The sequence below is a fragment of the Rhea americana genome, unplaced genomic scaffold (genome assembly GCF_003343005.1).
Source record: "Rhea americana isolate MKP2758 unplaced genomic scaffold, rheAme1 scaffold_194, whole genome shotgun sequence".
NCBI classification, from domain to species: domain Eukaryota; kingdom Metazoa; phylum Chordata; class Aves; order Rheiformes; family Rheidae; genus Rhea; species Rhea americana.
In genome coordinates, this window is record NW_028186083.1 from 573,334 (window position 1) to 586,666 (window position 13,333).

General features: G+C 40.2%; 1 protein-coding gene across 7 annotated transcripts in view; it reads left to right on the forward strand.

Moving 5' to 3' along the window:
- Positions 1–13,333, forward strand: part of ACACA (acetyl-CoA carboxylase alpha) — a 152,326-nt gene that overhangs the window by 29,776 nt on the left and 109,217 nt on the right. For all 7 annotated transcript variants that reach the window (XM_085302905.1, XM_085302912.1, XM_085302907.1 and 4 more), the window contains 11 exons: positions 774–883; positions 1,340–1,421; positions 2,900–2,998; positions 3,593–3,699; positions 4,480–4,590; positions 5,699–5,908; positions 6,463–6,633; positions 9,662–9,823; positions 10,468–10,631; positions 11,452–11,602; positions 12,412–12,515. In XM_085302905.1, the coding sequence (XP_085159031.1) occupies positions 774–883; positions 1,340–1,421; positions 2,900–2,998; positions 3,593–3,699; positions 4,480–4,590; positions 5,699–5,908; positions 6,463–6,633; positions 9,662–9,823; positions 10,468–10,631; positions 11,452–11,602; positions 12,412–12,515 (1,471 nt within the window). The remainder of the gene's footprint in view (positions 1–773; positions 884–1,339; positions 1,422–2,899; positions 2,999–3,592; positions 3,700–4,479; positions 4,591–5,698; positions 5,909–6,462; positions 6,634–9,661; positions 9,824–10,467; positions 10,632–11,451; positions 11,603–12,411; positions 12,516–13,333) is intronic.

Consider the following 13,333-nt stretch of genomic DNA (forward strand, 5'->3'; position numbering starts at 1 on the left):
CGTGCCATGTACCATTCAATGGTACCATGTACCGCCATGATTTAACACTTTAATTTGAAAGGCGTGCAAAGCACCAGGCAGATAATCTTGTATTAGCTATTAATTCAAAACCTTTTCCAGATCTGATTGGATCATTTTCATCTTAAATAGTCTTAAATTTATATTTCTAGGTTTGATTCTGCATACTTGCTTACAATCCATAAGCATTCATATACTTCGGAAAGTACTTAGTTTAGTAGGCTTTTCAGATAAATAGTTTTGATTAACACTCAGTATCTAAGGCAAATTTAGGTTAGATGTTTTTGTTTGCTGTGAATAGYAATTTTCTGGCTAAATGCTCTTCTGGATTTACAGCAGCCTGGTTATCAGGCAGGAATGTGAGGACTGTGATCCCCAATTTGAATGGAGAGCTGGCAAGTGTGTTTCTTGGGTGTTGTTCTGACTGTCAGTGTGACCTTGGCTAAAAGAGGATGATGAAAGAAAAACATTTTTAAAATGAGAGATAAACCTGAACTACTTTTCAGGAATGTTTGAATAATGTAAGGACAAATATTTCTATAAAGTGCTTTCAGGACAAAAGGTTAATTCTATGCTTTAGATATTTAATTATGTAACAAATATTTTTGGACCACTGGCGTGAATTTTTCAATGAAAGGAGATGGAAAACTAGATACAAACTTTAGGATTTGCTCATAGTGTAGATTTAGAGAGTTCTAGACTAGGTACCATTAAGTAGATTTACAGTCTAAATGTGATCTYCTTTGTGTTTTCAGAGTACATTAAAATGGCAGATCACTACGTCCCAGTTCCAGGAGGGCCAAACAACAACAACTATGCAAATGTGGAACTCATTCTTGATATTGCTAAACGGATTCCAGTGCAGGTGAAAAGTACCAAAGATAGTTTTCAAATCAAGAGGTAACACTAAGCAGTCCTCTCTCCTTAAATAAGGAGCTGTATCTTGGGGAAAAAGAGAGATCAAAGAAATGGACCTCACAAACCTATACTAGCGCCAAAAGGCAATAAATATTAGGATATAGCAGATTTCCCAGTGTGAATATTTGCAGGAGGTAGAAGGGTATTCATCACTTCCCTGCACTTAACTCCTTTTCAGGAACTTACTTTAGTAGTTGTCTTTGAGCACCTGTCTGCAAGATGCAGTACTCTGGCCCACTGAACTAAGCATACCATGTAATACAGGAGGCTGGTCTGGCTTATGAATGTTATGAGGCTGTTTCTGTTCAGTGGGGAAAAGAAAGACTTGGCGTTATCTATATGCTTTATATTTCTTGCTTGTTTTACCATAACAAGGAGTGAATTATGTTATGTTCTTCTGCAGGCTGTATGGGCTGGCTGGGGCCATGCCTCTGAGAATCCTAAACTACCAGAACTACTCCACAAAAACGGGATTGCTTTCATGGGTAAGATTACTTACTTCTGACCTTACACCTAATGCAGCTGAGTCCTTATCTTAAAATAAGTGGCTTGGATAGAAAATTGAGAATCTGAAACAGAGCCATGTTACGTAGTTTACGAGTGCAAGATTGGTGATATGTTCTTTCAGTACTCAGAGGGATAGAACATGCTGCGTGCTGAGGTAGTCTGTTTCTGTTAATTGAGGCTAACAAAACTATGTTAGAATAGACCCAAAATATTGTATAGGATTTCTCAGTAAAGGCCTGGGACTGGAAAACAAGTGTGGACATCCTGTTCCCACGATTCTTTTCCGTAAGGGTTGTAAATAAATGCTGTAGAGCATTTCACTAGCTTCTGTTAGGAAAGAGGCATGAACAAAGTCTAATCTAGATGTTGCCAGTGTTTAGACATGCTTGTTTTCTGTAGTAGTGTTTTCCACAGTTTCTTCTAAATGATGGTAYATCTTTTCATGGAGAGTATGCATGGATAAGGTTTGGATGTATGCTGTAAAATAGCCCTTCTTTGGGAGGAATGGCAGGTTCTCCAACATATCTTTGAATATTGTGAGAGATAAGATTAGGAGAGATTTGTGTTAAAGCTGATTGTTTTAAAAGCTGAACATCCTTTTGGTTAATTTAAAGAGGGTTATTGAAAGAGTGGAGATTGAAATGGGCAGTATATGAAGCTTGTGGTTTAGTTAACCCAAGGCTGCAGTCATGCGATACAATAAGCCTCATCTTCTGATGTACATGGTTTTGAAAACTGGGGTAAGGTTGTGGACCTGTGCTGTGTTTCAAACTAAAGATTGTCCTGTGATAAACGTTTGAACATAGTCTTCGGCTTGGGGGACAGTTGTATCACGTTCTGACTTCCGGTAGATATTTTTCTCTAATGACTTGACCTGTAGCTGCAAAAGTATTCTGGATTTCTGAAGAGAGGTGAATTTAAAAGTTGCATTTTAGTTGCACTTTAAATCTCTTACCAGTCATATGGTACAGTCTCATACAAGCCAAATTTCTAGTTAAATCAGGACATTGAATTATTATTTCAGTAGAATATGATGCATGCACTTAATCCCTGTTACTAGCTCCTGTCCTCTTTTTGAGAGAAGACACAGCTTGAGGAAGAATGTATGGACAGCTGCTGGTGCTTGGGCTTTGAGTATGCCAAGCCTACCCTTCAACGAGCTGGGCAGTTAACAGTCATAGAAGCTACTGTAAGGTGCCTGCAGCTGCATTGGTGCAGTGTTCAACTGCCTTTTCTTCTGTCTTGGTCAAAAAGCAATCTAGTTTATCTGGTGTTAATTTCCTGGCTGATGTAAATTCAGTTCAGAAGTAGTGAGTTATACTAGTTGGAGTGTGGCATGTAGCAGCCCTTCTAAGTGTRATTATTTATCCCTCTTCCATGGAATCCAAACCTGTTGGCAGTTCCCTGGAATTTGATAGCTCGAGTCTCTCTCGTGAGTAGTTTTTGCTCTTTGCAGGTCCTCCAAGCCAAGCAATGTGGGCTTTAGGAGATAAAATTGCTTCATCAATAGTGGCTCAGACTGCAGGCATCCCAACTCTTCCTTGGAGTGGCAGTGGTAAGAATGAAATTCTTCTTTATATAAAGATCATTATAACCTTTATTTTTCTTTAACAAACCTAAAGTTTAGGAAGCATCTGTGCACAATAAAAGTCTCCTGTTGGATGTGTGCCATCGCTTTACAGATTTAAACTTCTATTATCCAAAGCTTAGATATAGTGACTAAAATATATATAGATATGTCAGGCAAGATTTACATGCCATTATCATGCTTTTAGTCTAACTGTACAGCAGCAATATCTGGTATTTCTGTATTCTCTACTTTTTTAGCATACAACATCTAGGTCTGGAGCATACAGCCAGTAATCTGYTTCTGCAGAAGCTCTGTTCAGTTTCAAAAGACTGTAAAAAAACAACTTTTGTCTCAGAATTGTACAGGATAAATAAAGGAGGATATAGCTATTGGTTTCCAGATGAAAATATCTGATTCCAGAAAAGAGACTATCTGTTTACATCCCRCATTCTCTTTTGTAAATACTTCCAGACTAGTTCTTTATAGAATTAAGATTTCTTTGTTTCACTGGTGTCTGACATGTGAGTTCTCATTGTGCCTGGCAGCAGAGTGAGCTAGAAGATACTGCTTGTATTTCAGGTCTTCGAGTGGACTGGCAGGAAAACGATCTTCAGAAGCGTATCTTGAATGTTCCTCAGGAACTATATGAAAAAGGTTACGTTAAAGACGTAGATGATGGACTGCGGGTAGGTGGCCAGAACTTGAGAACTATTTAAGATCCTGCTGCTTGTATGCTTCAAGAGAGCTAGACACTTAATAAACTTCTGAAGGGAGTGCGTTCTAGGGTTAGACTGTCTGCCTCACAGAATTGAGTCTTAGAAACTTGAAAGTTATCTTTCACATATCACCAGCCTGCATGCAGGTGTAGGTGAGAATTAGGAGAAAAAAAACGAAAGGGAACAGAATTGTACTTCAGTAAGGGCTCTCTTCTGTTTCTTGCTCAATGCAGGAAAAAGATGTTTTTGGTGAAGACTTATGACCTCACACTTGCATTTATCTTTTCTTGATTTTTTTTTCTTCTAAATTTCTTTGAGGAATAGAGTAAGAAATATTCCTGACACAATGCAGGAGATGATAATTTTTCTTTATGAAGAGGGGAAGGGATGTATGATTTGGTCGTGTTTTCCAGCTTTATCATTTTCTGTGTTATCCCAAAGCTTTTCTATGGGTTTATAAATTTGGAGCAYGTGAGGTACTGATGAAAGATTTGGTGATTGCTTCAAGAGGTTAGAGTTTTCCATAGTCAAAAAATGATGACAGTGGCAGCAAATGTTCCCTGATATTTTCCAACTAGAGGAACCCTCTCAAGCTGGGCTATTTGGTCTCTATCCCATATATGCTTAGGTTGCTAAATAGAAAAAGTCAGAGGAGGCGGAAGACATGAATCAGCAGGGAAATGATGATCTCTTCAGCTTGTTTCTGTGAACTTCTTGTTACATACCATGTTTTTTGCTGCTTTTGGTCAGGCTGCTGAGGAGGTTGGYTACCCTGTCATGATCAAAGCCTCTGAAGGAGGAGGAGGAAAAGGAATTAGGAAAGTTAACAATGCAGATGACTTCCCCAACCTATTTAGACAGGTAATTTTCCCTGTTCATTTGTATTTTGTTGTTTTACATGTTCAGAGTGGATCTGAGAGCACTGTATGGAAAGCAGTAAGGAATTGAAAAGGAGTATATTGTGTGTCAGAATCTGCCCATCTACTCTGAAATATGGATATTTTGCTAGGATTTCAGTATGTTTTCATATCTAAAACAGTTGTGAAATGTCAAAACATCATGGGAGATGCTGAATAAAACCAAATTCTGGCTCCCCCTCCCAGTAACTGTGGGCATTTGCAATGTGGCTGAAACATGAGCTTCTTTAGTTTATGGATTATTTAGGAAATCTGAGATAATAGAAACTGCAGGTAATTATAATGGTCTATGGTAAATATTAGGGATGCTCATTCTTTGGAAAATGAGTGTGGGTGACTGCAGCTAAAATGGTTATTCCCTTTCCCCCCTCTTCCCCCCCCCCGAAAAAAATCTGTCCATTTATATGAGGTAATAGTATTGCAGTTCTGTTGAGTTTGTGTGTGCGAGGTAGCATGGGCTGCATTAGCCCTTCTGAATTTGTTTTCCCTTTGTTCTGTGCTCTAATCTGATCTCCATCCTAGAGCAAATGATACTGAGGTTCTCTTACAAGCTGCCATACATTTGTCATTTCTTAATGATCTCTAAATTACCTAAGGAGAAAAACAGTTTTATTAGTATGTCACAGATCTGTAAAATGTTTTTGGAATAGATTGTTTTCGGAAAGTTCTTGCTATGTTTCTTTCTCCCTTAGCATAAAGCTCACATAAAGCTTGCCTAGATTTGTAATTTGTAGCTTTCAATGTTGTTTCCTGGGAGTAGAATTTAAAAGAAAGAGGGGATGGGCTTGCAGCTGTAGCTCGGTAGCAGCCCTCAGCTTTGTAATGCCTTGGATGTTTTTGAGCACATTGATCACTTTGTCTGTCCGTAGACTGATATTTTCAGTCTACAGAGACTTTTCTGAGAGTGTGACACATTTGGTAGTACAGGCAAGACTGCCCTAGTGGTTTACTGTTCTAACGTTTTTTTCCAGAAAGATGGCTGAGGAAAGGATTTTAGGCTAATGTCAGAATGGGAGAGGAATTTGGTTTGCATCTTACTGTCTTTGCTCTAGGTGCAAGCTGAAGTTCCAGGTTCACCGATCTTTGTAATGAGACTAGCCAAACAGTCCCGTCATTTGGAGGTGCAGATTCTGGCGGATCAGTATGGCAATGCCATCTCGCTCTTCGGCCGGGATTGCTCTGTGCAGCGCAGGCACCAGAAGATTATTGAGGAAGCCCCTGCTTCTATTGCGACTTCCGTGGTATTTGAGCACATGGAGCAGGTAAAAGTGGTTCTGAGAGCTTGCTTGACTTTGTGACATTCCAGAAACATTTTTTTTTTTTTTTTTTTTTTTTTAATGTTGCCACTAATTTTGTATTACTGAATCTTTTGAAAGAGCAATATGGGATTGTTTGTTAAATTACTTTATGCAGGGGCAAATGCTGACATTTCCAAAATTGATTCAGTCCACCATGTGCTGACAAACAACTGTAGAGCTTTGTTCAAAAATGCTTGCACTTTAAAAACAGGAGGGAGCTGTGTTTTAAGTGTGTATAGTCATATGTGCAGCAACCTACAGGAGTTTATAAATTTTCTAATGCTGAGCATTGTAAATATTTATTTCAAACCTTGCTCTCTGTAGTATAAATGAAATAATATGAAAACCAAAACTCCTGCCGTGTGCTTTTCTTCAAGCAGTTCTCCTTGTGCCTGTTGCAACTTTTTGGCTGCTTCAAAATGCCAGTGAAAAAGTCTGAAGTGGGTAGGGTGGATGAATAGAGTGTAGGCAACTGACCATGCGACCTAGAATTCAAATAGTCTTGTCCTGTATCCTAGTGTGCAGTGAAGCTTGCCAAAATGGTGGGATATGTGAGTGCAGGCACTGTGGAATACCTGTACAGCCAAGATGGCAGTTTCTACTTTCTGGAGTTGAATCCTCGACTGCAAGTGGAGCACCCCTGCACGGAGATGGTAGCTGATGTTAATCTGCCTGCAGCACAGCTCCAGGTGAGTCAAGACCCAGAGCCTGTACTTCTGGAGGCTTTCAGAGGCACACAAAATGTGGGATATTGTAGAGGTCTGAGCATGAAAAACCTGTTCTGCTGAAGCCTTAGTAGAAGAGGGGGCTGGACTCTTGTCTGAGTCACTGCCAGGGTTCAGTGTTAGAACCAGATCATGTGTTAGCATTATGCAGATGACTAGATGTAGGTACTGATAGGGGAGAGGATGTATAGAGARTATTAGAGAGTTCTATTGAATATGCAGATAGGTGATACATCTTTGTGTCTGTTGGTATAACTCCTCCATACTTCCTCCTCCACAAAAAAAACCCAACAACTAAAAGGTCTGTTCAGGTATTTCCCAGCTGTAGATTAATTTTCTGTGGCTGGAGCAAAGCCTGTGTTCCAAAATATTCTGCACTTCCATTATGACCGTTTCACTAAGTTGCAGTTCTACCACGTGACTCTTTCTGATTTGAAAGGCGAAGAGATTCTTCTCCAGTTGTTCCYCCTAGATCATTCAGGGAGAGCCTTACTTAAAAGGGATTGTGAAGACAAGCACTAGAGAAATAAAATAGGGGGCAGGAAAACTGAGTTTGGGAGAAGGTTTTATGTAAAAAGCCTGTCTCAACAAGCTTTGGCCATGAGTAGTTCAACTTTAATCTCTGGAATTCTTTTGTCAAAGGAGTTGGCTTCTGAGACTAGCAGAGCAATCAAATGCTCTGCCAGGTTTGAGCAGTGTATTGCCCACTCCAGTGCCTCCAAGGGAGAATGATCTATTCCCAGAGTTTCCAATGGCAAAGAGTGGGGAAAAAAGAGCAAACTTTATATTTTCAGCAAGTTTACCAGTTGCTTTAAGTTCAGGAGAGTGACTTTGGTCTTTTCAGTTTTGATTTGCTGTTCTTGACTTCCAAGGCAACTACTTCAACCTTTCCAACCTCTCATGCATAGCAGATGCTTCCTCTTTCTGGCTGAGGTTCCTGTCCCTTAATCTTTCTGCAACATAGGATTTGTACCTAATTAGGTACTTTATTAGATATATCTTGATTTTTGCCTTGTTCAAGGGGAGATCGTCACAGTGAGTGATGATCATACTTTATATGAACCAGCAGTTCTTTTTTGTTGCTGTTCTGATCCTAAAATTTTTTTAAAAAAGTCTTTYATCACTCTGTAGAAAGTGTTTGTATGTGCTATGGTTCCAACTGTCCCTTATGTCTCCCCTCAAACTCRCTGTTTGCTACCGTTTCATCTCCTTCCGCCTGCAACCTTTTCCATTTAAGATTGAATAACTTGGTCCTCTCCTCTCCTCTCTACTTCTCAGTCTTACTGTTTGGTCTGGTTGGGGGCTATAGGTGCTTTTCTGTTGCCCTATCCCCTACTTTTTCCTTAACCATCCCATTCTTAGTCTCTTGCTTTTTTTCTCCTATTCTTTCTTTTTCTTTGTGTTCACATTTGGAAGTTTATTGGGTTGACAGTAAAGGAAGCAGAATGTTGGAATGTCTTGTAGGCCGCTCTTGGCAAACAGTTAGTTGCAGGAGTGTTTGAATCTGGTAGCAATACTAACCTAACTTATACTTTCCCCTTTCTTATTTTGAATTTCTGCCCATGATAACCCTGCCTTTCTTGAAACTGCAAGATGTCTGTGCAGTGCGGAGACCAAGAAATGCCATCAAATTGAGTCTAGTGCCCTACAGACTCTATTGCAGATTCCTCTTCACTGTCCTCAAAGCACAGAGTTCACAGGAACCAGGTTGCATCAGAGTCTCCATAAGAAAAATTCTAAATTATGGTAGGCCTTGTCCTGCTGGGCATTGCATGGAAAAAGTAGCTGCTTGCATTTCCATAGTGCAATTTGTCAGCTTTATGCGGCTGTGGCTGAATTTACTATGCTGACTTAGCAGAAATCTCATGAATGGTGAAATTGTTTTCTTGCTAAACCTTTTGAGTAATTTGCTTTGAATTGAAAGTAGCAGCTTTTTCAGCTCTACCACCTAAGACATTTCAAAAGACGTTACCATTCAATAATGAGCAACTTTTAACGCCTGCAGGCTTGAAGAGCATGTGATCCCTTAGGAGCTCGTAAGCTTGAACAGTGAGATGTTTTCAGGCCATAAGTTCTCTGGCATACAGCTCCCTCTGCCTGGCAACCATATCATGACTTACCTTACTCTAGAGATTCCCAGTCCAATTACTATCAGTCAAGACCATGGTTGCCTTATTTCAGCACACAGGAGGAGCAAGATCATCTTTGTTTTGTCAGGCAGCTATGTGGCTTTGAACTGAGTGTGATCTCATCAGATTATTCCAGTAGCTCTGTATCTGTGTCTGCCAAGCATCCAGAGTTTTGTAACTGATTGGATTTTTTCCTCTTTGGGCAGTGTTCTTCCACGTTGCAGTTGCTAGATAGAATCTCATAGAAGGGTACATTGATATTGTAAACAGTTTGGTCTGTCTTTTAAGTGAGAATCCCATTGGTGTCTGGCTAGTAGTCTGCTGAAGCAAATGACTGAGCTAAACTTTCTGAACTGTAGGCTTTTTTTTTTTTTTTTTTTTTTTTTAAGTCCCAGATAATGAACAGAACAATTGGGATTTTATCCCATAAGGATACAGTTAGCAGCCAGTTCTGCAAATTTTGCAATTTGTGGTTGTGAAATTCCATACAGGTCTCCTACCACCACTTCAGGGCCTTCTGTCTCACTAAGACCTCAGTATATTTTTAACAGGTTTAATGCATGCCCACCTCAGCTGACCTAACACTAGTTGGCGTTCTCTGRAATCTTACAATCAAACAATGGAAAATAATAGCAGAAGGGCTCGATATGAATATTACACTCAGTTCAACTGACCTGAGTAATATGAATGTTCCAAGATGTGTCAGTGGAAAAAGCTCACATAAAACCGGTGTGCTTATTAGCGAGACTAGAATTGCAGCATCAGCTTCTAGGGGAACTAGTGGAATTAATCCTTCAAGGGGGATCTGTTTTCTGTGAGAAGAGCAACTTAGCTAACAGTGGTTAATACTTTTTTTTTCCTAGATTGCCATGGGGATTCCCCTCCACAGGATCAAGGATATCCGAATGATGTATGGTGTTTCTCCATGGGGAGATGTACCTGTTGATTTTGAGAATTCGGCTCATGTTCCCTGTCCACGTGGCCATGTCATTGCAGCACGTATCACCAGTGAGAATCCCGATGAGGTAAGTGTTTTAAATTCTGTAATTCCTGACTACGTTCTGATAATCTCRAGTCTTACTCCTGGGTTCAATTCCTGTTGCCCATTCTGAAAAGTTTGGCAGCAAATTTAAGCTTCCTCCCTTATCTCACTTACTTGGCTGTTCTGTAGACTGTAGTTAGAGACGAGAAGCAGATGCTCTGACACAGGAGTATCATACAGTGTCTTTATGACCAGTATTCCTTTACTTCTCCACCTTCTCAGGATGTAGTAGCACACAACTATGCCATAGAATTATAAATTCGTTCTGTTGCGAACTGATTGTTCCCCATACCCACTGTCATGATTAATTGCTAAGACATTACTGAACTCATAAAAGCTAAGGATTTCAGTTCCCTATAGTTTCTCAACTACAACAATTCATATATTGTTGTATTTCCAAGATCCACGCTGATGCTTTGGCACTGAACACCTTGCATTATCTCCTGCAGTACAGAGCTTTTCCTTGGATGTCTCCAACTCAGTACAAGTTCAGTCTGAATTTAGCTAATCTATATCATGTTGCAGCACAAAGAGGTGRTTTAGCTTTCACAACTCCAATTACTTCTCTAATTCTAGATTATTTACTTTTCCCTTAAGATGTATAGCAGTGTCTGTCTGTCTTTACAGGGATTTAAGCCCAGTTCTGGTACAGTCCAAGAATTGAATTTTCGCAGCAATAAGAATGTCTGGGGCTATTTCAGTGTTGCTGCTGCAGGAGGGCTTCATGAATTTGCTGATTCTCAGTTTGGTCACTGCTTTTCTTGGGGAGAGAATCGAGAAGAAGCCATCTCGTAAGTAGTCAGAAAAGTGCTAGAACTTTGGAAGCTGCTTGCTTTGTTCCTCTTTGGTCCAAAGTGCCATGGATAAAACCAGACTCCATATTCTAAGAGTTTTAAGAGGAGTCTCCCTCTCCACCTTGYTTGCCGTGCCATGGCCAGGCTTCTCATTCTGTCTTGCCTAAGCAGTACCAGTGTGTTGCCACCTACCTTTCTACCTTTAATTTTTCTTTTTAACTTTCATTTATTTTTTTCTTTTCACTTTCATCACTGCCTTGTTTGTCTGTTGCTTGAATTTAATAAAGCTACCCTTGTGTTGAAATCCCTCTTTGAAAACTTTCATGTGAAAGACTTCTAATAGGAAAGAACATTGATACCTTGATATGCCACTTCCTTGTAAACCACTGAGCTGTCCTCATATGGCATGGAATGTTGTAGCATCAGATCATAAGACAGGACTGTCTTGCCTGTTGTCTGTATCTTTCTTCATGCAGAACTTTTCCTTTACTGTGTGCTGAATGGGATGGAGACTATGTCTGTCTTTGTTATATTTGCATCTGTGTATGCATGCGRTAGGTACTTAGATGTTAATAATAGTGGGAACTCCTGATCTTGTAGCTGGTACTGGCTTTTTTTGGTTCATCCCAGGAGCAGATTGAAAGAAACCAGTACTCTTCCTAAGCAAGTTATATAGGATCTTGCTCCAGTGTGTATGCTCTTCTATTATTACCTTCATACTGTTTTTTCTAGAGGGATTTACCTCATGGAGAACTATCTGAACTTAGTAGGTTCCATGTTGCTGTTAGTATGAGACAAATATCTTTCTGTCTTTCAGAAACATGGTGGTGGCTTTGAAGGAGCTGTCCATCCGAGGGGACTTCCGAACCACTGTTGAGTACTTGATTAAACTATTGGAAACAGAAAGCTTCCAGCAAAACCGCATYGACACTGGCTGGTTGGATCGGCTCATTGCTGAGAAAGTGCAGGTGCAACTTCTTGCTTTACAAGATTACAAACTGGAGAGATTGAGTAGGTGGGGAGGAAAGCTTGGTGCTTGTTGGTTGCTAGAGGACAAGGATTTAGGAGTGGTTAATTTCCCCTTATCATTTGGAAAGGAACATTATCACTGGACTTGATTCTTATTATATGAAAAATCTCTAGTCATCATTTTGTCAGGGGAAAGTGGTCTTAAAACTGGCTGTAAAAGCCTCTTAAATGTAAATGAGAATTGAGGCTAGTATTTTTGTCTTACATTTCACCATCATCTGTCCCAAACTGCATGTGGAGCCTCAGGATTTGATCCTGGAAGAAAAAAAAAATAGTGTGTTTATTTTAAGCAATTATAGAGGTGATTGTTTCTGTATAGTGTTTGCATGAATGATACAACAATCAGCTTTAAAGATGGTCTGCCTTGAACCAGAAACAGAGCTGAGACTGATTCTTCAAGTGGATGTCTGTAATGGACTGAAGCTGGAGATATAGTTGTGTATGAGGATGAATAATATTTTCATAGAATCATAGAATCAGTAAGGTTGGAAGGGACCTCTGGAGATCATCTAGTCCTCTAGATGCAAAAAGTCCATCTAGCAACCTTCTTGCTCAGCAGGGTCACCTAGAGCATGTTAGAGTTGCATCCAGGCGGGCCTTGAAGATCTCCAGAGAAGGAGACTCCACAACCTCTCTGGGCCACCTRTTCCAGCGCTCCCTCACTCTCACAGGGAAGAAATTYTCCCTCATGTTCAGGCGGAACTTCCTGTGGTTCMAAAAAATCTTCCCTGTTATGTACTCTTTCTAGGCGGAAAGGCCAGATACCATCCTAGGAGTGGTGTGTGGGGCTCTSCATGTGGCTGATGTGAGCTTCCGAAACAGTGTCTCCAACTTCCTACACTCTTTGGAAAGGTAAAATTGCAAGCTGGTCTGTCAGGTGGCTGACAAGCAGATGGTAATCTGATTTTGGTTTCCAAGTTCTGTTCAAGTACAGCACAATCCAGGAACATAGAGAGCTGGCCAGTGTTTGCTGGCTGTTCTCTAACCCCAGGAAGCTGTTTAGCTAGTGGCTCAAGAAAACTGGCAGATATCTGTGCATGTCCCCAAAATATCCCCTGCCGTTTGCACAGATTGGTTTGGTCACTGGCAATTTTGACAGAAACTCCGAGAAACGACCCAGAAATGTGAACTTTGTTCTCTGTCTCTGCTGCCAGGGCAACATTAGGGAGTCTTGAGTCACCATGTATTGTGTTCTTCGTGTTTTGAAGATGAGTGTAATCTGCCAGACTTGACATAATTTTCCAAAATGCATGTTTTCCACTAGTACTAAGGAAACCCTCTTTGATTCCTGTTGGTTTTAAACTATAGCAGGCATTGTAAGAAAACTGTTTTAATATTCAGTTAGGCTAAACCTGGTATGATCCAGGCAAGTTCATTCTTAACTGAGCTCTTCCTCTGAATGTCCTGTGGCTAATGCCATATGGTAAATGGGGTTGAAGATAGAAAAGATGATTTATCGCTGTGTTAATTCATGCAACAAATTCTGTAACTTGGGCTGTGATATTCTTTTGCAGAATCATCTATAGGGGGAAAGTGGGTGAGTATGAAAGGGGAGAGCAAGTCTATGTGGATGGAGACAGATAGGCTGGCTTTATCAAAGTGGTAATTTCATTATTTGGTTAGGAGAGGTACRTACTTCTCCTAAGGAGAGATGGTTTATTGGCCCACTA